The following is a 26,157-nucleotide window of genomic DNA, read 5'->3' as shown; positions in this document are numbered from 1 at the left end:
ATTTTTCTGGGGTCGTTGTTACCCTGTTAGCATTTTGTTCTCTCATTCATCTATTCTCCTCTGGACAAAATAACAAGATGGAAAAAAATCACCTCAAAAAAATGAACGAGGTAGTACCGACTGCCAGGGACCTAATCAATACAGACATTAGTAAGATGTCAGAACTAGAGTTCAGAATGACGATTTTAAAGATACTAGCTGGGCTTGAAAAAAGCATGGGGGATATTAGAGAAACTCTTTCTGGAGAAATAAAAGAACTAAAATCTAACCAAGTTGAAATCAAAAAGGCTATTAATGAGGTGCAATCAAAAATGGAGGCTCTAACTGCTAGGATAAATAAGGCAGAAGAGAAAATTAGTGATATAGAAGACCAAATGATGGAGAATAAAGAAGTTGAGAAAAAGAGAGATAACTACTGGATCACAAGGGCAGAATTTGAGAGATAAGTGATACCATAAGATGAAACAATATTAGAATAATTGGGATCCCAGAAGAAGAAGAAAGAGAGAGAGAGGCAGAAGGTATATTGGAGCACATTATAGCAGAGAACTTCCCTAATTTGGGGAAGGAAACAGGCATCAAAATCCAGGAGGCACAGAGAACCCCTCTCAAAATCAATAAAAATAATCAACACCCCGACATCTAATAGTAAAACTTATGAGTCTCAGAGACAAAGAGAAAATCCCGAAAGAAGCTTGGGACAAGAGATCTGTAACCTACAATGGTAGAAACATTAGATTGGCAACAGACCTATCCACAGAGACCTGGCAGGCCAGAAAGGACTGGCATGATATATTCAGAGCACTAAATGAGAAAAATATGCAGCCAAGAATACTATATCCAGCTAGGCTGTCACTGAAAATAGAAGGAGAGATAAAAAGCTTCCAGGACAAACAAAAACTAAAGGAATTTGCAAACACAAAACCAGCCCTACAAGAAATCTTGAAAGGGGTCCTCTAAGCAAAGAGAGAGCCTAAAAGTAACATAGACCGGAAAGGAACAGAGACAATATACAGTAACAGTCACCTTACAGTCAATACAATGGCACTAAATTCATATCTTTCAGTAGTTACCCTGAATGTAAATGGGCTAAATGCCCCAATCAAAAGACACAGGGTATCAGATTGGATAAAAAAACAAGACCCATCGATATGCTGTCTTCAAGAGACTCATTTTAGACCAAAAGACACCTCCAGATTGAAAGTGAGGGGGTGGAAAACCATTTACCATGCTAATGGACACCAAAAGAAAGCTGGGGTAGCAATCCTTATACCAGAAAAATTAGATTTTAATCCAAAGACTATAATAAGAGATGAGGAAGGACACTATATCCTACTTAAAGGGTCTATCCAACAAGAAGATCTAATGTTTGTAAATATCTATGCCCCTAACATGGGAGCAGGAAACTATATAAGCCAATTAATAACAAAAGCAAAGAAACACATCGACAACATAGTATTAGAAGTCCTAGCCACAGCAATCAGACAACAAAAGAAATAAAAGGCATCTGAATCGGCAAAGAAGAAGTCAAACTCTCACTGTCTGCAGATGATATGATACTTTATGTGGAAAACCCAAAAGACTCCACCCCAAAACCACTAGAACTCATACAGGAATTCAGTAAAGTGGCAGGATATAAAACCAATGCACAGAAATCAGTGGCATTACTATACACCAACAACAAGACAGAAGAAAGAGAAATTAAGGAGTCGATCCCATTTATAATTGCACCCAAAACCATAAGATACCTAGGAATAAATCTAACCAAAGAGGCAAAGAATCTGTACTAAGAAAACTATAACATACTCATGAAAGAAATTGAGGAAGACACAAAGAAGTGGAAAAATGTTCCATGTTCATGGACTGGAAGAACAAATATTGTGAAGATGTCAATGCTACTTAGAGCAATCTACACATTTAATGCAATCCCTATCAAAATACCATCAACTTTTTTCAAAGAAATGGAACAAATAATCCTAAATTTTGTATGGAACCAGGAAAGACTCCAAATAGCCAGAGGAATGTTGAAAAAGGAAAGCAAAGCCGGCGGCATCACAATTCCAGACTTCCAGCTCTACTACAAAGCTGTCATCATCAAGACAGTATGGTACTGGCACAAAAACAGACACATAGATCAGTGGAACAGAATAGAGAGCCCAGAAATGGACCCTCAACTCTATGGTCAACTAATCTTCGACAAAGCAGGAAAGAATGTCCAATGGAAAAAAGTCTCTTCAACAAATGGTGTTGGGAGAATTGGACAGCCACATGCAGAAGAATGAAACTAGACCATTTCCTTACACCACACACAAAAACAGACTCAAAATAGTTGAAAGACCTAAATGTGAGACAGGAGTCCATCAAAATCCTAAAGGAGAACACAGGCAGCAACCTCTTCGACCTCAGCCACAGCAACTTCTTCCTACATACATCGCCAAAGGCAAGGGAAGCAAGGACAAAAATGAACTATTGGGACTTCATCGAGATAAAAAGCTTTTGCACAGCAAAAGAAACAGTCAACAAAACCAAAAGACAACTGACAGAATGGGAGAAGATATTTGCAAACAACATATCAGATAAAGGGCTAGTATCCAAAATCTATAAAGAACTTATCAAACTCAACACCCAAAGAACAAATGATCCAATCAAGAGATGGGCAGAAGACATGAACAGACATTTTTCCAAAGAAGACATCCAAATGGGCAACAGACACATGAAAAAGTGCTCAACATCGCTCGGCATCGGGGAGGGTATGTGCTATGTGCTATGTGAGTCTTTGTTTACTTTTCTTATTTAAAATCCATCTGCATAACCCTATTGCAAAATAGAGTTATAAAAGATTTTATCAAAGTCAAAGGAAAACAATTCAACTTGTGGTATGATTTACAGAGTATCAGTTAATATACCAAATTATATTTCATTACACTGGCAAAAGCATCTTTAGCATACTACTCAAAAAATGGGAAGTCAGGTAAAAAATAACTTGGTGGTAGTTGAGGACACTGAGAAATCAGATACCATTTCTATACTTACCTCAGAATGCTAGGTTCATTCATTCATTCATTTAGCAAATGTCTATTGAGCACCCACCATTTGCTAGTTCTCTTCTGGCAAATGTGATTACAATAGTACACTCTTTCCCTCATGGAGGATATACTCCACTGGAGGAATAGTCAATAAAAAAAAATATATAAGTAAAAATATGATATGTTAATGATTAGTGCTAAGGAGAAAAACTATAACAGAAAAAGGGGTGGGTGTTGTTTTGGTTGAGGTAGGGAAGTAGAGAGGCTGAGGAAAGCCCCACTGGGAGGATGCCTTTATGCAAAGACCCAAAGGAAGTATTGGAGTACTCATAACATCATAATAGAATATTACAGAAAAGGGGAGATGGGAACGGAAATGCTGTAGGGCAAGGATGTGCCAGGCTTGCACCAGGTGTGTGCCAGGAATAGTTAGGAGGCCAGTGCGGCTGAAACAGTACAAGCAAGGGAGAGTCCCATGAGATGTGGTCACAGAGCTGAGTGAATAGGGCAGAGGCACAGGCAGATCCTACTGGCCTCAGGAAACAGGGGGACTAAGTTTCACTTAGTGTGAGATTAGAAGTCAGTGGAAGGTTCTGAACTGCTAGGTGATGTGTATTGACTTTTGCTTTAACAGACTCCCTCTGGCAGCAGAGTTAAGAACAGACTATGTAAGAAGCACATATAGAAGGAAGGAAGGGCCTCTCTCTAGTAAAATTGTCTCATGGGAACTTTTTATGTCTTTTGATAAAATTTTTTTTTGTCACCTCCTTTACTTTAAAATTCTCTGCCCACAAGGGAGGCAGAGAGAGAGAGAGGCAGAGACAGAGACAGAGACAGAAAGAGAGAGAGAGAGAGAGAGAGAGAGAGAGAGAGAGAGTGTGTGTGTGTGTGTGTGTGTGTGTGTGTGTGTGTGTGTGTGTTTCCTGGGATGGTTCCTAGGACTCTTTCCCTTCTCCTCGTTTTTATTTTCCATATTCTTTCTCAAGTGTCACCTAGCCTCTGCTCCTCCTTAGCTTTTCATCTGTTTCCATTTATCTATATTTCCATTTGTGAAATGAGAGGGGGTAGGGATATGGGGTCCGAGGAAGAAGCAGAGTGATTCACGGTCAGTCCAGTTTTTTGTTCACATATGTAGTGCTCTCTCACTAAGTCGATGTTTACAATATAATTATACTTTTCAGATCACAAAGGTACTATAAGCCTTATAAATTCAAAATATACTGAAGAGTAAAGATGAAGACACAACTCAACTATAATATGATAAATTTCAAGGTACTTACTTCCTTTGTAGGAAAGTTCTGTTCATGTTTTTGATGTTTTCTTTCTTCTGTTGTGTTTAATTTTATTGAATTGGAAAACAATAAACTGAGGATAAGAAATATTTTCCTTTCACCTTTATTATAAATACTTCCCAGTTTATTATTTGTGTTTATACTTTATTACTTTGGTATAGATGTATTTAGGAAATTCCATTCCTCTGCAATATCTTTTATTATTTATTATTTGGGAGGGCATTGAGAATGATTTAATTTTAAAATACACCAGAACCTAATTAACCCATCAGTAGATATAAGAAAATAGTGGAAGAAGGGAAGTAATATGAGTGCGGATACCCAAGATTAGAGTGAAGTCAGTTTGGATTTGAACACAAGGATGCCAGCATTTTAGTATGGTATCCTCTGACCCACCCAGCATTAAGTCTACATTATTCTCCCTTTCCTCTTCCTTCTGAAATACCTGCCAAAACAAATGGCCTCTCTGCCATAACTGTAGGCATAAGCTGACCCACGGGTACCCCTGTGGGACATGACAAAAAGTTCAGAAGAAAGGTTATAAATCTTACTCTAGAGTGGATGCTGGGCACATTGATTATAATCTATGTACTGTCAATTCCCAGGATCCTAACCTCAATCAGTTTAGAGCTGGCACTACGTGTAATCTGCAGGTGTTTCTGTGTGCCCTGTAGTGAGTGAGTACTTTAAGTTCTCAATGTGTGGTATTACAGCATCACTGCGATAGAATGCTCTTTCTTACTCTGGATTTCTAACAATTCTAAGAAGTCACACAAAAAAGCAGAACCATATCCCTAGAAACTGAAACAGTAGGGAGATTAAGGATCCTTAAATTATTATAAACTCTTGCAGATCAATACAGTAAAAACAAATACCCCAATTAGAACATATTTTACAGTGTATCCTAAGTGACTCTTTCTGATCTCTTTGGGAGAATGTCAGAGCATATGATGGGTTAAGAAAGTCACTACTGCTTTCATGTTCAAAGAGAAGTCTGAGTTTAAATATAAAGATTATATAAATATGAAACTAAATCAAAGAAAACACATTTATTAAACATAATAGAAAGACACTAGACACAAACTGGTGACAATTAAGTTCAAAGTCTATTTCAGTACGTCTTTCTATAATCAATCAAGTTTCTTTCTTTTCAAGGGTATTTTTAGATGTGGTGACCTCAACAAAATCTCTGATGGAGATTTTAGGCTTCAGTCATCAGTTTCAACATCTAGTTCACATCCAGGTCTCCTTCCATTTTCAACCTGTAGGCAACTGACTATCTAGCTGCTCCTTGGCCAACACAGGAAGGCAAGTGTATATATATATATATATATATATATATATATATACACATACACACAACTTCAAGACCTAGGTCTCTTGTCCCAGGGTGCCTATAACTTCAGACATCACTTCTTCTTCAGGGCATTCAGAGAGCTCGTGCTTGACCACCTCAGAGTGACGCTCATTGCTAGGCAGGCTTCCCATGACATGTCCCCTATACAGGGCTCTTCTTTTAGGAAAATGGGAAGGTCTCATCTTCCTATTGCTCCCCTGGCCAGGCCTCCTATGGGTCATGTTCATAGCCAGGCATTCTTTTAAGCTCTGCCAAAGTTCTAGTACTGTCTGGAAGGCACTTTATTCTGGCACCCCATGTCTGTTTTGGCTACATGGAAATCAAATAGTCACTGACATTAGTTTTTTGGTCTTCATCATGGTAATTAAATATTCATTTACAGGTATCTTGGGGTGCTTTTTAGTACAACTTTCAATGCTAAGTGGACAGCCATCTGCAAGCCCCCAAAACCAAAGAAAAGAAGAATGTAAGAGTTGTATCTGGGTGGGCCAAGGACCAATCGAATCTGAATTAAGTTAACTTACTGCATGGTCAGTTATATGCTTTACAGGAAGGTTTCTAGGTCAGTTGACTGGGTGGCCACTAGTCTATTTGGTTGTATGATCAACCTGCTTACTCAGGCTATCCTTTCCTTCCATACCTCCATGCCTGAAGGTTCCTACGTCAACTCACAATTAATGTCTTCTCCAATTATTTTTAAACTTAGAAAATTTCCCCCATCCAAGGTATTTCTTTGATATTCAGCATTTCATTATTTTAATGAAGTTTTTCATTTTGTTTATATACATAACCCAAATAAATCCTTAAGTAACTTTCTCTGTTTTAATTTATAAACTATCCTTGTCAAAGGGAAAGGAAGAGAAGGAAAGTGACATGTAAAATTGTTACTCTGGCTAAAAAGGAACGAGTGTGTGTGTGTTGTGTTTATGTGCACATGTGTGCGCTCATGAACATGTGTAAGAGAGAGAGGAGGTATAGTGTGCTTTTGTGTTTATTTCATTTAATTCTTTTTTTAATTATTATTATGTTATGTTAATCACCATACATTACATCATTAGTTTTTGATGTAGTGATCCATGATTCATTATTTGCGTATAACACCCAGTGCTCCATGCAATACGTGCCCTCTTTAATACCCATCACCAGGCCAACCCATCCCCCCACCCTCCTCCCCTCTAGAACCCTTAGTTTGTTTTTCAGAGTCCATCATCTCTCATTTAATTCTATCTGAAGAGATATCTCGGTTTAGAGGAAAATGCACTGAACTGGGAATCACAAGCCCTGATTCTACATTCCTTCTAGTCCTGCTTCTGTCACCAACTGAGAGAGCCTGGGCAAACCACATAGCCTATGTGTCTCAGTTTCTACATCTGCCTTCTGAATTTGCATAACGTGATGCTCTAATAGTATAATATACATCAAAGCAGTAGTGCTATGGAGTTTCTATAAGTGTCCAACAATTACTAAGCTATATCATTATTGTTCTCATTAGCATGTATTTGTGCCCAATTCTGGTTTCATCCTACTGACTATAATCCTGTTACTACCTTCTCCTAGTTTTTGTTTCTTTTGGGGAAGAAGGGTTGTTTCTTGCTTCTTTGTAAATACTTCAGGCAAATTACTGTCCTATCGTTTGATATATAAGACCCTACTCTCTTAGGCTTCCAAAAAGACCAATAAACAGTGTGTCAATTTCTTATTAATGTGAATGCCAGCTCAATAGAAATCCTCCTTTTATTTGTGATAGAGGCTATCAGGTTAGAGTGCCTTGAATTTATTGTCTGAAGCAGAGTGGTCACTCTGGTGGAAATGTAGGTCATACACATACTCAAAAGCCAAAATGGGATTCATAAGGGAGATGCACTTGGACCTCTGAGAAATGCCGCCCTCGTTTCAGACCACAAGGTGGCCAATTCTATGCCTAGCACGCACTGAGCTCTATCCTGGAGAGTAGACGTATATTAATAACATTAACAACAACAAATATGAAATATGCCATTTCAATAAATTATAAACTCTAAAAGCAAACTATATTGTTTTGACCCAGATTCCATACTAAATGGAGGATATGCAAACAACAACAAAAATATATACATATATGAATACTTACTGTATTGACAATTTCTTCCCATGAATTCACCTGGGCACTCACAGGAATAGTTAGCAGCAAGGTCTGTACATATTCCACCATTTTTGCAAGGCTCAGCTTCACATTCATTTATGTCTGAGGGAAACAGAAAGAACAGAGAAAATGAGAATTCTTGGTAAAAAAAATGATTAGCTATTGGAAGCTTTTAGGCCTTTCAAGTAAAACAAAATCTAAGTAATGCAATTACTTTTGTGTGTTTGTGAGTGCATATATGTGTGTTCAGTCAATAATAGAAATAGTGCTTAAAATCAACAACTGATTAATAATCAAGTTCAAGTGGAATTGAGAATCCAAATGAAAGACCAACAGAAGCAAACTTTCTCCAATCCTGAAAATAAATATGAATAGTGTGGGGAAATATTCAGTGTATCTTTAGAATTAAATCAAGCAAATTAACCCTGATAGAGAGATGAATTGGTATCACTTACAAGATCTAGAAACCTCCCCTGCAGCAACAACTGCCAATTAACACTGTCTCATTTCATCTTAATTCATTAAAATTCTAACTGACAGAGATGTTTTAGTTTCTAAATAGTTTGCCTTTGATGAATGCGATGAGAAGCAAATTACTGTTAATAGCTAAAGCTCGTTACATTAAGCAAAGTATAATAAATGTAAATGATGATCACTTCCTAATCTCATTCAAGGGTTTCTAAAATTGGGATGACTAAAGGGACTTACCTTTGATATACCATTATTATACCTCATGCAAAATCATATGAAATATAAAACATTCAGTAAATTGTACTAATTCCCATGCTAATTTTGGACAACAGATACAATGAATATGATCATAAATGAAAAAAGAAATTATGACTAATTCAGTCAAACATCCATCACTGATACACATCATTCCCTCTAAGCACAGCACCATGCTGGGTCGTGTGGGAACTAGTAAGTAGATGGATAATAACTGCTCCCCATTGCTTTCTCTTCCTGTCATCTACTTCTATTGAACTCTCTCTCCTCTCTTATTCCCACAGCTCCTTACAGACCAGAATAGTATTACCTAGGAACTGTCTGTATCTGTGCCTTTCACCCTCTCACCTAAACTGTGAGCCCTACAAATGTAGCCCCTGTCCTGCACTGTTCTTTGTATCTCCATGAATGCCACATGCTATCTAGGAGACCACTGGTACCAAAAAGTGTTTCTTGATAAAATTTTTAACAAAAGATCAGAAATAGTGGTGCAGACAATCTAAACAAATAGTTCCAGATGTGTAATGGACCTTCTGATACACTACAAAGTATCAAAACGGTATTCTGAAGTCCTGGGTTTTCACAGTGCTTAAAGCATTATGGTCATTAAATTACTGCTTCAAGACCAAACAAGAACAAAACACTACAAAAGCTCTATTTTGCTCTTTCCTTTAACTTTTTTTCTTCTAAACAGTGTCTCCTCTTGGTATCAGAGTTGGTCACCCTCTCATTTTAAACTTACTGTAAAAGTTTGGTCTAAATTTCCTTAGGCAGATGATGACTTTCCCTGAAAAAGCCATCCTTTTTGATTTCTGGTTGACTGTCACAGTTTGAGAGTAGAGACAGTTCATAACTATGTTCAGAAAGAATCTAAATAATTTGAGTATTTTATGACATCAAATAATAGGACAAAATCAGAATCTGATAATCTCTAAAAATATAACTATGTGCTATAAAATATAACAAACTCCCAAATATTTGAAACTAAAATTCTCCAGAAGGAAGGAGGGAGAGAAGGAAGGAAGGAGCCATTTATTCATTATCTGATGAAACATTTAGCTCTTTTTAGTCTTAATCAAAATTTCACTTAGTGTGGATTTATACCGGACTAACATGCAAAATATTTTCATTATGTTTTGAAAGTAGCACAAAAGTCACTGTGCTATTTATTTTATAGTCAGCTGAATGTAAGGCAACAGCAATAATTGGCTACTTGGGAACATGCCTACTATGTCTTTCCTTGCATCATATTGACTACAATCTTTTTTTTTAGATGAGAATATGTCAAGGGCTCATAAGAAGTTAAATCTTCATGTTAGAGAATGCATGCCTTATTTTGTAAAGTTAGACATAACAAGTTATTATTTTATATACTTATGAGGAAGAAACTGAGTACTGATGTCTGAAGACCACATAGGGAAATATAATTTGATCTTGAAGGAAAGCTTTAACTAAGATTAACAACAGAATGGAGATGGTAGTATATTTCCAAACAGGAAACCAGAATGAGTCACAACTCTGAAGAGAAACGTTCATGGTATGACGATGTGTTCAGGGACACAAGTAGCCAGCCTGTCTGGAGCCCAGCGTGGGAAGGGGAGTGCTGAGACCCCATATCAGAGGATGTAGATAGGAGCCAGCTTATGATGAACCATTAATGCCAGTGGAGGGAAGTGTCCTTTATTTTTTGGCACTAAAGACTTGGAGCCAGATGGGAGGGTATCTTCTGTACCCTTGTACTTTAGATAGACCTAGTGAAGCCAATATTTGGGAGAGAAATAAGAAATGAAGGAAAGCAGAACAGACAGACCCACACAGGATTCGATGCTGATGGGTGCAACATATATTTCAATTCTCAGGTAAGAGGCTCTAAGTGTTTTCTCATTTTAATACTGAACTATATATTATAAGTAAAACCAAACCCAGCTCTTGCTGCTTTAAAACATTAATAGAAGGGAGTTTTCATAGTCAATGATGTGAGAACTATCCAGAGTCATTTTATATGTCTGTAAGGTATGCAGGTACTATTGTTCTTTGCGTCCTTATTTCTTCCAAGTATTAACACAATAAATATTACTTAACACAGGTGAATGTGAATCTAATGGAGACAAATCAACCTTTGAACTTTCTAGCCATTTGATCATCAGGACAGATCTACCATCATCTAAAAAGGAAATTATAATTAAGTAGATCAGATTCTAAAATAAACAACAGTTTCACCTTTATCCAGAGGTTAACACAAGGTAAAATGAACCGGAATTGCATTTGCTGAGGAGAAAATGCTTTATATCCATGCTCAATTTTGGATAAAGAATGACCTTTTATTGCTTGTGCATTTTTTGATTTTTTAAACTAAAAAAAAAAAAAACTACTTTAAATTTAATATTTGTAAAAATACAAATGTTACATTAAAGGAGATATGTACTTTTAATATAGTAGCCAAAAAAGTAAAATATTTTTGCATATGTACACATCTAGTAACAGGTAGACTCAGATAACATGCAAATTACATGGAAGCATTTATATATTAGTATAATGCAGGAGTTCTTTTAGCGGTGAAGGCTATTTGCACTGTGATTAACACTGCAAGCAATCTAAATGGAAACAGACCTCAATTTGAATAAATCATGTTTAATTAAAGACTAGATATAAATGTTCACAGAATATAATGTAATGAAATGAAAACTAAACATCTTTGCAATAAATCACATACATTTCTCTTTGTCATATCAAGACATTATCATTTCCAGAAAAAAGTCCTCATCTATTCCAAACATAGTGTAATATACTACATTCTTTTATAATCAAGAAAAATTGACATAGCAGTCCCTATACAAAATAGGAATTTCCATATTTGGTCATATTTACAGTTCATTTATAATATTAATAGCTATCATTTTTGAGGTTTTTATATGTATGACTGCTTCATGAGAATGATTTAAAAAAACACAGCCTCATTCAGAATTGGATTTTATAATTAAGACAACCAGCTGAGTTCTGATCCCTCGTTCCAAAAGCACAAAACTGCTACCTACCATCTTGTCTGACTGAGGACAATGACAAGAGCTGAACATGGATTTCCAGATATAAACACATGATGCTTTTTTAAAAGCAAGGTAAAGGAAGAAAGGAGAAGAGAGGAAGAGATGAGAGAATAGATAATTGGTCACAACAGCATGCATTTCTTTGAAAGAAAGAAGTGCTCCACAAGGATTTCAGGCCCTTTGCTCTCTTGTAACTAATTACACAAACTCATTCATACTATATGCGTAACTTAGACTCTGTACCTTTATCATTATGTTATACTTAGCCTATCTTATACAGACTTATAAAGGTGTGTTGGTAGTCTACCCTCTTAGGCTTAGGTTTTTACTAATAGAAATAATGTCAACCCATACACACTTTGGAGACTTCACTGTAAGAATCCTCTTCCAGGAATTGACAAACACATATTCATAACATCACTCTGAGTACTCATGACCTTATACACAACTGCATCCTGAGAAGTGTTCAGTTACTCCTAGTCTTTTTTTCTGGATCTTGTCAGACCCATCATTGTGCAAATTATAGCCCTAACGCCCATGAAAATGACTTTGGAGTGGTAGGTTAGAAAGAATTTTTGAAAATCAAAATTATATTTGTTAGTTCCTTATTTGAGACTTCAAAAAAATGGCTTCCCTTGGGCATAATTTCTTGCTACAGAAGCCATGTCACTTCTTTTCAGATAATTATATTTTAATATTCAGTAATCCCATTCTTCATTATAGACTCTACTAGCTGGCCAGAGATGAAATGGAGATTTCTGGAGACTAATTCCCTGGGACCTCCTCTGGAGACTTTTAAATTTACTTGATTAACTAAATAATTAATTAATTACTTTCAAATTGTCTCACATGTGTAATATGTAGAGTAGGAGGTATAGAAAGTACCACTCCTGGTCCATCAGTGTCCCAGTTCATCCTTGAGTTTACCCAGAGTCCTCAGGTTGATGCCATGTGGCCCCAATAGTGCAACTACATTTATTTGCCAACCTGGCTTAGAGCATTTTGAGTACTGACCACCATTTAGAGAAGGTCATCCAATTCTTCTTGGGGTAGAAATCCATCTAACCTCCTCTTGAGTGGAGACAAAGATAACTTAATTCAATCATGAAAATACCTCCCAAGTACATCCAGGCCCATGAACAACAAGAAGGAACAACTAATTTTCAGGCTGAGCACCCTAGTTTTCATATATTAAAAGGACACGATGATAAAGCCCTTATTTTTTTCTTTGCAAAGACATAATGTCTCAACTTCCTTATTCCTTTCTCTTAGGCTATCTTTTCTCCAGCAATATTGTTATTGACTGTTAATTAGCCAGCAGAGCCTATTTTCAAGAGCCTGCTATTTTTGATCCTAACAACCCATCTTCCCTGGGCTCCCCATCAGCTATTAAATATTCTCCAGACCTCCCATGAGTGACTGACTTTTAAAATTTGACCTTTTATTTATTTTTCTTATCTAAAGCCTATGGTTTTTCAATTTTTCTTTTAAGTCTCAATAAATTATGATGAATTTCTAGAAATTCCATTCTCCCACTCAGATACTGAATTAAATTATGCCATAATCAGAATTATCTACAGGATTTCCCAGTCCTTTCTGGGCCCAATTCACTAGTAATTAATTTTAAAATAGCAAATTAGAATCTGAATTCTTTAATCAGAACATATCACAAACCTTTTTATAATAACATTGATAACCTTCACTTACCTAGAACAATAGTGTAAAACAAACAAAGAAACCCAAGTCTAAGAGAAATTTATCCCTCACCACTTACTAACAAAGATGATACTCTCTGCTCATCTGTATCCTGGCATCCTAGCATTTATTTTGAGATCTCAGTTTAGATGCAAAAATCTTTGCTACTAGTATCCAGGTAAAGTCTAATTCTTCAGGATGTTTGCATATAAAATTATTCCAGTGGGGCTTTATTTCACTTATTCAGATATTTGGCTACTAAGATAAGATAGCTATTCCAAGGTACTTATAAAGAAAAAAACAAGGGAGATAGAAGAAGAGCTGGGGGAGGGGTAATCAAGAGGGTGCTATACTTCAAATATCTGAGGTCTTGAAAAAAAATCAGAAATAAAACCTACATAAAAAACATATAGTAGAAGCCAAAAAGAACCAATGTCTCTGGTAAAATATGGACCAAAGAACAACCTCTCTCTAAGGACATTACCTCAGGGGCATGCAGCATAGTAACTTCCTTGCAATAGATATTTGTTGATTGGTAGAAAAGAATGAGAATATTAGAGACCTGAAGAATTGTCAACTATACTGTAATAGTGAATGCCTTGGTTGGGGCAGGTGTACCAGCCTACCTTAAAGGGGTTCCGGTAAGGAAAATGAAGTTAGGACAATGCTTGTTTTAAAAGCTAGAACTTTAAAAAAAATAAAAAATAAGTAAAAGCTAGAACTTTTATTTTATTTTTTTAAAGATTATTTATTGGACAGAGAGAGAGACAGAGAGAGAGTGCACAAGCAGGGAGAGTGGTAGGCAGAGGGAGAGAGAGAGGCAGACTCCCCGCTAACCAGGGAGCATGACACAGGGCTGGATCCCAGGACCCTGTGATCATGACCTGAGCTGAAGGCAGACACTTAACCGACTGAGCCACCCAGGTGCCCTAACAACTAGCACTTTTAAAACATACCAATGCAAAGGCCCCACACCAGAGATTCTGATTTAAATGGACTTGGGTGTAACGAAGGGAGTAATATTGTTTATACAGGAGTTCAGGCAAGTCTAAAGGTAGAGTTGACAACCACCATGTAGAACCTTTGCTCATTCATCTATTCATCCTTAGTTCTGTGTTATGTGCTAAGAATGAAAAGATTAATATATCATGGCTCCTTACGTTTCTCAAGGCTCTTCTGGTACAGTAGGTACTCAAAGAAATAATCCAGTTACAGTAGAAAGTAACAAGTATCCTAACAGGAGAATGAATGCATAGTTTCTCAAAAAAATTTAAGTATCAGTAACTAAACCAGTCTAGCAGACGAGGGAATGTTGGATTTTAGAGGAGTCTAGCTGACTGGTGAGAATGCTTCTGGGTTATCTAGAGTTATAACTAATTACTCTGTAAAGTTATTTTTCTATGCATCTCATTATTCTACAGATCTGAGGGTGACTCCTCATTATCTCATAGTTCTTTGCTCCAAGTATGAAGTCATATATTTCCTAGCTTCTTACCTTCCTACTTTTATTATGGTATGTTATTATATATATATATATATACTAACATATCATACTAACAATGTTTTATCCAGAATTAACTACTATGTTCTGTCACCTGCATGTCAAATTTGTTCACTTGCAGCTCTCTGTAGTTTTAGTGGTCAAACTGATAATCAGCTATTTTGGGTATTTTTCTTTTAGAATGAGTAATCAGAAACTCATAACTGGTTAAGATGACGTTTATGCTGGAAGCATAACTATGACTCATATGGTTGCCTTTACCCACTTATTCACTCACTTACTTATTCACTCATTAAAATTTTGATGAACTACTTCCATGAGTCAAGCCCTAAAATATATGACTGGATACATCAGTGAATGGGGATCAGTTCCTTTTCTAAGACATCTCATTTTCTGTAATTCCATTCAGAAGAGAGATAATTATAAGACTGTGAAATATGTGTCCTATACTATTACACATAAAGGGTACTGAGAACACAGAACAGGCAATGGCTTTGCCTAGAGGAGATGTGGAAGATAGCTTACAGAAGGTAGTATGTGGTTGGTGCTTACAGGATTAGCAGGAATTTTTTTAGTGGGAAGGAATATAAAAGAACACAATGTTTTCGGAAAGAACTGAATACTTTTAGATGTCTAGATAAGCACAGGGACTATGTGTGTGGAGCTACTAGGGACGGCAGTTACTAGGTAGTGTGGACAAGATTTTTATGGCCCTACAAATCAAGTTAAGGAGTTTGAACTTTAGTCTTTGGATCCTGGGGAGTTAATAGAGAATTGAAGAATGTGAAAGGGGGCATGGGATTGAAGAGATCTTTATTTTGGAAAGCTCATTCACATACCTAGAATTTCATTACTGGGAACATTTTGGAAAAATAATTCAAAATGCCAGAAAGGAATTTTATGTGGAGTCCATACTACTCAGACCACATAACATGATGGCTATGGCCATGTATGTTTAAACATTTAGTTTGGTGTGAAACTAAACATACAAACTCCTTAATATTTAGGGTTGCCAGATTTGGCAACAAAAATACAAGATGCCTATGCAACATCTGGCTTATACAAAAGAAAGAGTTTATCTGAAATTCAAATTTACCTGGGCATCCTGTATTTTATCTGGGAATCCTGCTTGAATTGTCAACCAGAATGTGATTTCTCCACATTTTCTTTCTTTCCTTTTATATAAGCACTTTAATTTTCAGCATATGGTCATGCTTTCCATTTTGTACATTCAGCAGACCTCAAGGAAGACCACCTGCAGTGGAAAATTATTATTGACAAACGGGTCTTCCTCAGGCTTTTGCTAACACTAAAATTTGTTGCTTGCTTTCTGCAGAGTGGTTTATAATCTTTAGAGTTTAGAATTACCTTTATGTAAGCCTTCATAACACAAATATGAACAAACAACACTTCAGGATGACAACGGATTGACAACAATGAGTATATCCACCTACTTGTAGATTACTTACTATGTGCCAAATATTTTTCTAAGTATTTTATATGTAACATGACACCCTCGTGAGCTAGTAACTATGAACATACCATTTTGCAGATGAGGAAATTGAGACACTGAAAATGTAAATAACGTGCCCAGAGTCACACAGGTGGTAAAACTGAGATTAAAACCTAGAGGATTTGTCTCAAGAATCTATGCTATTCACCAGTACATTTCACCCCCACTGCAAAGTATTAGTACTCCCTCTTCCCCATTACTTCATACATGTCTTTGGAGTTCTACTCTATTTGCTGAGGACAGATATGGGATAATGTATGGTCCTTGATCTCAAAATGTTTATAATGTCCTAGTAATATTAGCATCGATGCTTTAGGTCAAAGAATCCAGTCCTAAAAATCTCAGTTATATATTTTTCCCCCAGTTCCTTTATTTCTCTTGGAAATTTTTCTCAAAATCTTAAGTGATTTGGGCTTAATGGGCATCTGTTCTAATTTTATTCCTCTCTACTTAGAAATAGATTTCTTTGGCTCTTATATTCTTTTATACATGCTTTTTAACTTTACATTCAGATGAAAGAAATATTTGTTTTAGTTCTTCCTTTAGAGAGGGCATGGATATATTTTATACCTGTACAATTGAAATTTTTATTTTTCAGGGGTGATAATCCACATTACTTTAAAATCTTTATCTGAAAGACAGCATACATACAGAAAAGCACGCAAAACAATAAAGTTAAATGAATGATTGTTAAGAGACAACCTGTGTAACCAGCACCAAGGTCAAGCACAGTAACACTGTTAGCACTCCAAAAGCCGTCACGTGCGACTTCCATTCATATCTCCAGCCTCACAAAGGTAACCCATCTCCTGCTAATGAAGGCAGTCAAGGACTCACTCTTTGTGTGGTTTATAATTTTACTACTTAAATATGCATTCCTAAAAGAGTATCATTTATTGTCTATATTTGAACTTCAGAGTAAAAAAAAATCATTCAGTATGTGTTCTTTTGTTTGTGGTTTCATTCACAATGTTGTTGCAGGTGGGTGCAGTGAGTTCATTTTTGTTGCTTTACAGTATTTCACAGTAAAATGTACCATGATGCATTTTCCCTTTTATTGTCAATGGCATTTATGTTGTTGCTAGAAATAAAAGCATCAGTGAGCATGCTTGTACATATCTCCTGATGCACAAGTATACTGATTTGGGGGGCGGAGTATACCTGAGTGAAATGGCAGAGTCATTCATATGCTTTAGTAGGTAATGCCAATTTGGTTTTTAAAGTGCTTGCACTCCTATCAGCAATTTAATTCATAACATTGTTGGTGATAAAAATGGCATGAAACTTGCAGGTAACCACTTATTCTACTTCATATACAAGTTGTAAGTAGAAAGACTTAACACCAGTATCTCCCTTTAAGGTATATTTTTAACAAGAGAGGCTTGTTAGGGAACAAATTAGAACTTTCAGTTCACTGGGTTGAATTATTTTTCCCTTCAATGACTGTGGCTTCTTTAAAAAAGTGAAGACAGTAACTTATGCTAAAAATAATGAACCAATGAAGGCACATAAACAATGTCACATTTAAATCACTGGTACTGCTACAAAGTTAAATTTTGTATATACAGAAAAATAATTTCACTTAGTTCTAGAATTAATTTCTTAAAAAGAACTCTATAAGTCAACTCTTACCTACAGATACATGTAGACTCAGATAATAAAATAAGAATACTTCCTGCTCCTACATTTTAATATCTTTGAAATTTTGTTATAGGCATAATTACAAATGTGTTAAAATCATGAATTCTGTTACACTTCTAAAACTACCGTGAACATTACATGAGGTAATTTGTGGTGAAAATCTTATAAACTGGAAGGACTGTAAAAAGAATGATCGACATTATTATAATATGGACTAATCTGTATACATATTGTTCTATAGAATGTTTCTTGATTATGTTGCTGAATGAAATGTAGGTACATTATTAATGAGACTTTCTGTACACAGATATTTCTACTTTTGGGGCTATCATCAGAGTAAATAAATGGGTTGCATTTTCATAAATATTCTACAGAAGAGCAGCCCTCCCTTGGAGAGGCATGAAAGATATTATTTATCCACATAATTGCAAGGCCCATGGAAATTTTGATCCACTGAATGGGATAATTCAACAGATACTCTTAATATTATTTCTTTCTAAAATGGGGACATTCACTATTTTTTTTAAATGAGAACATCAACGCTATATATTTTGGCTGACAGATCACTAAGTGCTAGAGCTGAAAGATTTAAATTATGGCTGGTAAATATGGAGAACACTCTTTTTAAATTTCATTTCAGTTCCCATCAAGGTGAAAGAACTGAGTGGCTCTATTTCCCTCAATTTGAGAATCTCATCTACATAATTATAGGAGGTTTCCTGGATTCCTGGCAGACCTGGAGGCAACAAAACATCTGCCACACTCAAAGCCACCATAGAAGAATCTGCTTCGAGCAACTAACTCATTACTCAGGGCCAAAAAAGCACTGCTTACGAGCCATTACTTTTGATATTTTATTTTTTTCTCCCATACTTATTATTAAGTATGCCAAATGGGCATTTTTTTTTTTTTCATTAAAATCTTGGGATTCAAGAGAACTTCAGTTTCTGGCCAAGACATAGCCCAGATTTGTCCTCCTGTCTGAAACAACCAAAAAAGTAAAGCAGACAAAACATATGAAACAACAGTTTTGAAGACACTGGACATTAGGAAAGAAAGGACAATAATAAACCAGGTGGGTCTTACAATTACTCAGGTTTACTGCCTTAAGAGGGATTCCAGGCTGTGGCGCAGAGAGGAAGAATCCAGGTGGAGCCTAGCCAGCCCTCTGAGATAAAGAGAAAGGGCTGAGAGGAAGGGCACAGAGAAAGCCCACAGGAATCTGCAGAGCACCCATTTGGGAATTCAGCAGAGCATGGATCAGTTCATGCCAGTAAGGAAACTACTGAGGAAGGAACCATCTGAGTGGACCAGAGGGTGCAAGACTGGAGCTCCCCCCAGGCTGGGGACTCAGAAGAACCTTGCCTCAGTGGTAGAAAATAATTAGCCTAGACTAAAACCTCACTGGTCCCACCTAGCAAATCTTATAAGCAAGACCCAGAAAGATCAAACTGTTTTCAAGTAACTTGACTGTGTAAGAGAACAAAACTCCAGAAGCTATAAAGGACTACAGAGTACCTAATACTCAACAAGGTAAAATTCATGTCTGAAATCCAGTCAAGATTAATAGGCATGCAAAAAAGTGGGAAACACACTAGATTTTAGAATTAGCAATGATATTAAAACAGCTATTATAACTATATTCCATATACTGAAAATGTTAGAGACATGGAAAATACAAAAATACGCCTAAACTGAACTTCTACAGATGAAAACTATAATGTGTGAGATGAAAAATATACTAGAAGAAAATAAAGATTAGACATTGTAGAAGAAAAGATTAGTGAATTTTTAAGCCATAACAGAAACTATATAGAGTAAAACACAGGAGAGAAGAAAAAAACTGGACATCAGGGAGTTGTGGGACACATACACAAGTAGCCTAAAAGAGATGTGAATGAGGTCTTTGAACCAGAGGGGACAGAAAAATATTTAGTAATGGCCGCACATTTTCCAAATATGATGAAAACTATACCTACAGATCCAGGCAGCTCAACAAATTCCAAGCACCAGAAACATGAAGAAATATCACAAAGGCACACCATGATTATAATTATAAAAAAATGATTCTGTAGATAATTATAGTTTTTTCAATAAATTGTGCTAGAACAACCTAATATCTATATACAAAAAACAAAAACCAAAACAAGGAACTTAGATCCACATCTCATACCACATACAAAAATTAATCCAAAATGGATGGTAGACCTTAAAGGAAAACCTAAAACTAAAAAAAATAATTATAGGAGAAAATCTTTTGGGGCCTAGTTTTGGCAAGGTTTTCCGAGATACAACATCAAAAGCATGAGCTATTAAAATTAATAAATTATACTTTATCAAAATTACAAACTTCTGCTCTTCAAAATCAATTTTAAGAGAATGAAAAATAAGCCACAGATTAGAAGAATATATTTATAAATCAAATATATTTACAAATCAAATATAAATCACCTATATTCAAAATAGCTACAGATCTCAAAAGTCAGTAATAAGAAAACAAGTGACTCAAAACAAAACAAAACAAAACAAAAAAACCCTAGGAAAAAGATTCAAATATATTCTTCACAAAAGGATGTATAGTAAGAAGGGCAAAAAAACATATGAAAAGGTGTTCAACAGCATTTGTCATTAGAGAAGTGCAAATTAAAACCAAAAAGATATTATCACACAAATATTACAATGGCTAAAATTAAAAAGACTGACCATACCCTCCTCCATATCCTCAGGGAGGATGTGGAGGAATTGAACCCTCATATACTGCTGGCTAGAATGTAAAATAATACAATCTGTTTGGAAAACAGTTTAACAGTTTCTCAAATACTTACACATTATCTACCATATGATCCAGTCATCCCACTCCTAGAGAAATGACAGCTTATGTCCATACAAAGAGTTGTATGAATATACATAGCAGCTTTATTTGTAATAGCCCCAAACTGGAATTAATGGCCATCAATCAGTGAGTGGATAAACAAATTGTGGGATACCTGTACAACTGAGTACTACTCAGAAATGAAGAAGAATGAACTATTGATACAAGTTACAACATGGAGGGACTTCAAAATAATTATGCTGAGTGGAAGAAACCAGACAAAGAGAGCACATATTTTCTGATTTAATTTATATATATTTCTAGAAATGCAAACTTACTTATAGATGGAAAGCAGATCAGTGGTTGTTTGAGTAAGAGGGACAGATGGGAGGGATTACAATGGGGTAGAAAGAAACTTCTGATGATGATGAAAATGCTCAGTATCTTAATTAAGATGATAGTTTCATAGGCACACACGTATGTCACAAAGTACCACAGTGTGCATTTTAAATATGTGCATTTTATTGTATGGTAATTATATCTCAACAGAGATATTAAATAAAGTCATCATGTCAAGGTTTTTTTTTTATATAACTCACTTATCAGCTGTGAACTTAGAACTACATACACACACACACACACACACACACACACACATACACATCCAATACACATACACTGCATCACTATAACCAGCCCACAAAATTAATGAGGGACATCAGCCTTCTCATCAAATTCACATCAGAAATGGTTTTTTATACTTATACCTCAAAGTGAGAACTATGCAGCCCAAATGAAATGAGGCAAGCCTTATTGAAAAGACTGAGTAGTTTAATAAAACATACTAATAGAAGGAGATGTGTTCATAAAAATGACAAAAATACTAATTTTTTCACAGCAGTTTACCTCCTGCTTTGCAGGTTATTTTCATCACTTAAGGAAGACTTTGCAGGAAGTCTTAAATGAAGATGAATGAGAAAAAAATCACATAACTGCAAGATTTTCTATTGTTCATATATTTTTGGCTTCAGATTGGATTTATTTCTGATATGGTTGATTGTAAGGAATCTGAAGATTATTAAACTATAACTGGGGTTACCTGTACTTTTCCTATTAGTTCTTATTTCCCAGAAATTTTTCTGAGGTAAGTTCATAAAATATTGATGTGTATGTTTCCTGAACTCTTAGGATCTACTTAAGAGACTGTAATTTTCACATAGGAACCATGAAATAATTTCCTCTAGTGCTCTTTGCTCCTATATAAGAGGTATGTCTTTAAAAACAAATATATATGTATATATATAATAAGTGTGTGTTTATATATTTGAAAGGAGAGGTTTTTTTTAATTAATTTTTTAATATACACTAAGATGGAAATCTCAATTCCATTAATTACTTGCCATGTAATTTCATATTGTAAAAGTAAGCCTTCAGGGCAACAATTTCCATCATCTCCAATGAACCTGATTAAAATAATTGGCTATTTCCATAACAAGTGCTCTAACAAACGGTTCTGTTCTGTCAGAGAGGAATGGGTCTGATTAGAAACTGCATTACTGTGTTATGCTATTGTAAGATTAAATGTAGAAAAAAAGTTAAGTTCCTCTTAATAAAATCCAACTACTTGCGAATTGGATTAAATATCAGTAAATAGTAAGTATAAGTGTAATTCCACTTATTTTGGTTGTTTAATTTGGCCCTGCGTATAATGATTTGAGTTTATGCAGCAACTTACTTCCCTACACTCATTAAATCTCTTTCTCCTGTGTTTCAGAGGATACAGGAGTGCTTATGTAGTCTCAATTAAATGGGCGATAGAGTTATCTTCAGAAGTGATATTAGGATTTTCCCAGAGTAGATTCCATCCACAAGGTACTGCAATATATAAAATACTTTGTTAGGTCATGCACAGGTAGAGAACAACTAAGATCTACTGATGATCTACTTTACTGAGTGTTCAGATATTTTTGAAATATGTAGAGCTTTCTGTTAAAGGTCCTGCTGGCTCCTTGCTGAGATTTGGACTCAAGTCTGCCCCCTCTGTGACCATTCTCAATCCAAGCTGAGGCTCCAGCAGCTATCTTTTTTGCACCTCTGCTTATGGTGACAACAGAAATTCAAAAGAGCAAGTGAAACATGAGAGACCTTTTAAGGCTTAGACTCAGAAGTGGCTCACTGTCATTTCACTTCATTCAGTTGACCAAGCCAAGTCACATCTCCAAGTTCAAAGTTGAGGGGTGAGATAAATATATTCCTCTTGATGGGAAGACTTCTAAAGTCATACAACAAAGGGTGAGGATAGAGGGAGGGGTGAAGAAATGAGGCAATAATGTAGTCTGTATATCAATTCTTCAATGTCTTGTCTATAAGTGATTACAAAAAATGGAAAATGAAGAATATTTAGAGTACCATGATTATGTAAATATCATTCACCATAGAACCAAGTAGGAAAACTGTCATTTTGCTTCACCAAAAATGTGCCACTCTATGGTGGCTGTTCTAGCATTACAGTCAAATGGACTTCCTTTTGATACATCTATTAATTGTTTAAATCATGTCACATTGACATGCTTCATATTTACAGAGGGTTTTTTCTTTCTCTTGGTTTTTCCCAGCATATCTAGTTGTTTTTCTTGTTGAGGGAAGTATGAACTTATTTACCATATGATCACAGCCTTTCCATATTTTGATTGAAATTCATTCCAAAACTTCTTTTTTTTTTTTTAAGGTTTTATTTATTTATTTGAGAGAGACAAAGCACGCACACAAGCAGAGGGGGGCGGGCAGAGGGAGGACAAGGGGTCTCCCGGCTCTGGCTCAGCACGGAGCCCAAGGCAGGACTTAATCCCAGGGCCCTGGAATCATGACCTGAGCCAAAGGCAGATGCTTAACTGAATGAGCCACCCAGGTGCCCCTCCAAAGTTTCTTGAAGAAGACATTCTCCTGATTTCTTATTCTGAGTTGGATGGATTGCTTTCCAGGCCTGTTGCAAGCTACATCCTGGGACTTCTTTTCCTTGCTCCCCTGTATGTATTCTATTCTATATTGGAACCTAAATTTCTTTTTCATATCCTCTTTTCATTTGCCATACATCTTCAGGTAATTTTCATGAAAGGAGTAAGAAAAACATTACTTTAAGCTTTTGTCTTAAAAATGTCCCACACATGAATAAAATTTGCTTGGTAGTTGGAATCTAAGTTTAAATTAATGTATCCTCAGAAATTTAAACGTATGTTCATTTTTTTCATTGACTTACTATATATGGTTACTGTCTGAGAAGTCTGAAGCCAATGTAATTTTTGCTTCTTTAAGGTTAACACGTTACCTCTCTTAGGGGTTTGGGGATTTTCTCTATATGCATCATTCACTAGAATTTGTCTGTATACATCTTGCTTTTTATTTATTGTGTTGGTACTTATCAATTTATTTCAATATGAAGACTTGTTTGTTATTGCCTCCAATTTCTCTGTTTTCCCCCAAACTATTAGTCCTATGCTGAATTTCTTAAACTGATTCTCCATGTTTATTAAACATATATCTCATGTTTTTCATTTGTTTATATTTTAATCTAAGTTTTGGAAGCTTCCCTGACTTTATTCTCCTGCTACATTTAAAAAAAATTCTTCCAATCATATTTCCCATACCTGTGAATTCTTCTTCAAAGTGATGTTTTTATTTTATGAATATCATATTTTCTTTGTTGCTTTTAATTAAGATTTTTAAAAAGGTCTCTCTGTCCCATGAGTCATACTTGTGTCTTCTTGTATCAGTTATTCTATGTGTTCATTTTGGATCTTCTGGTTTGTGCTGCTTACTTCAAATAACTCATGGTCCTTGATTGTCTATTTATATGAATGAAAAAGCTAGATTGATTAATACACTTAACAGGTATAGTTTCTTCAGTCTTTTTATAAGTTTATTTTCACCAACTGTTTTCTCTCCTGCATGGAAGGACCGACTGTAAGATCCAAGTATGTGGAGCCTAGGCAGGGAGCAGGTAGCAAGGCTACCTCTATTTGCAAAATGAGAAGGGTTTTATTCAGTGATGACTACTTCCACATTAGGAACCCAAGCTCTCCCCCTAAAAAAAGACTCTCCAAGTTTTTACACAGCAGTCTTTCAGTTGTAGCCTCAGAAATCACGCTTTGTATGTAGGGGATGTAGGAAGAGAAGAGGTGAGCAACTGGGGTCACTGTTGCAAAGAAAGTTCTTAATTAACTAACTTGATTTCTGTACACTCATTTCTCTGTACCAGCTGACTAGAGATGACGCCTAGCTTGGACTCTTCCACTAAAAGAAGAACAGCCCCTACCTCCATTTCAGACTTTTCTAGGTCAGGAAAGTAGGCTCTTGGTCCCCTTCTCTATCAATATGATTTATTTATATATTCCTTCATCTAGAAATGTCAAAAATCACTGGGGTGCTAACAGTCCTTTCTCACTATTTTCAGCCTGTTAAAAAAATTATTCTTTTTTTCTTTATTTAATTTTCACTGTCACTTCAATAAGATTTGTGAATAAGAAATGGTAAATATGTATATACAGTTCACCATCTTGAAAGCCTAAATTTAAGCTATATATATAATTAATATAATATAATATAATATAATAATATAATATAATATATACAAACATATATAGTTAATTAGTAGTTAGTTAGTCAGTTAGTTAGAAACACAGAAACAAGAAGGAGACAATCCAGGGGTGCTTGGGTGGCTCAGCTGGTTAAGCGTCTACCTTTGGCTCAGCTCATGATCTCAGGGTCCTGGGATCGAGCCCCATGTCAGGCTCCCTGGTCAGTGGGGAGTCTGCTTCTCCCTCTCCCTCCACCCCTCCCACCCTCTTGTGCTCGCGCTCTCTCTCTCTCTAAATAAATAAATAAAATCTTTAAAAAAAGAGAGACAATCCATTGGGGTATCCCTTTCCCAAACAATTTAACTAAAATGTTCACTATATATTCCAAGGTTGTTAATGAAGAAGCTTTTTAAGCATTTGGAGACCAACCTCCTACCACCATGCCTTGATTTAAAGAGGGCTCTTTGGGGAGGGTGGCAGCCCCACACACAAAAATCATTTCTTCTGACTGCTCAGTAAAGTTACAGAAGAGCATATTCCCTGAGAGAGCAATAAACTCAGTCCCAGAGATTGTTTAGGAAAGCTTCAGGAGAAGTTATTCTTTTTTTAAATCTAGCATCCACCAGATAAAACCTTTCTTCAACACATGTTCATTAGAGACACAGACCAGAGTACCATTAACACTTGTCATATAGACAGAAAGAGAAAAGAAGCTAAACACAATTGGGCCTCCTCCTCCAGTACCCTCATTATCAAAAATTGTATGCCAGAAATTAACCATGATCCAGATATTTTATGTAATTCTCCTCAGAAGAAAAACAGAATAGCAAATACTTGATAAATCTCTTAAGAAT

General features: G+C 35.8%; 1 protein-coding gene across 2 annotated transcripts in view; it reads right to left on the bottom strand.

The window, feature by feature from the left end:
• Nucleotides 1-26,157, bottom strand: part of EDIL3 (EGF like and discoidin domains 3) — a 396,995-nt gene that overhangs the window by 160,067 nt on the left and 210,771 nt on the right. For both annotated transcript variants that reach the window (XM_078067084.1, XM_078067083.1), the window contains one exon: nucleotides 7,786-7,899. In XM_078067084.1, the coding sequence (XP_077923210.1) occupies nucleotides 7,786-7,899 (114 nt within the window). The remainder of the gene's footprint in view (nucleotides 1-7,785; nucleotides 7,900-26,157) is intronic.

This window comes from Halichoerus grypus, chromosome 2 (genome assembly GCF_964656455.1).
Source record: "Halichoerus grypus chromosome 2, mHalGry1.hap1.1, whole genome shotgun sequence".
Lineage (NCBI taxonomy): Eukaryota > Metazoa > Chordata > Mammalia > Carnivora > Phocidae > Halichoerus > Halichoerus grypus.
Note: the sequence above shows the minus strand (reverse complement) of the source record. Positions and strands in the feature narration are given on the sequence as shown.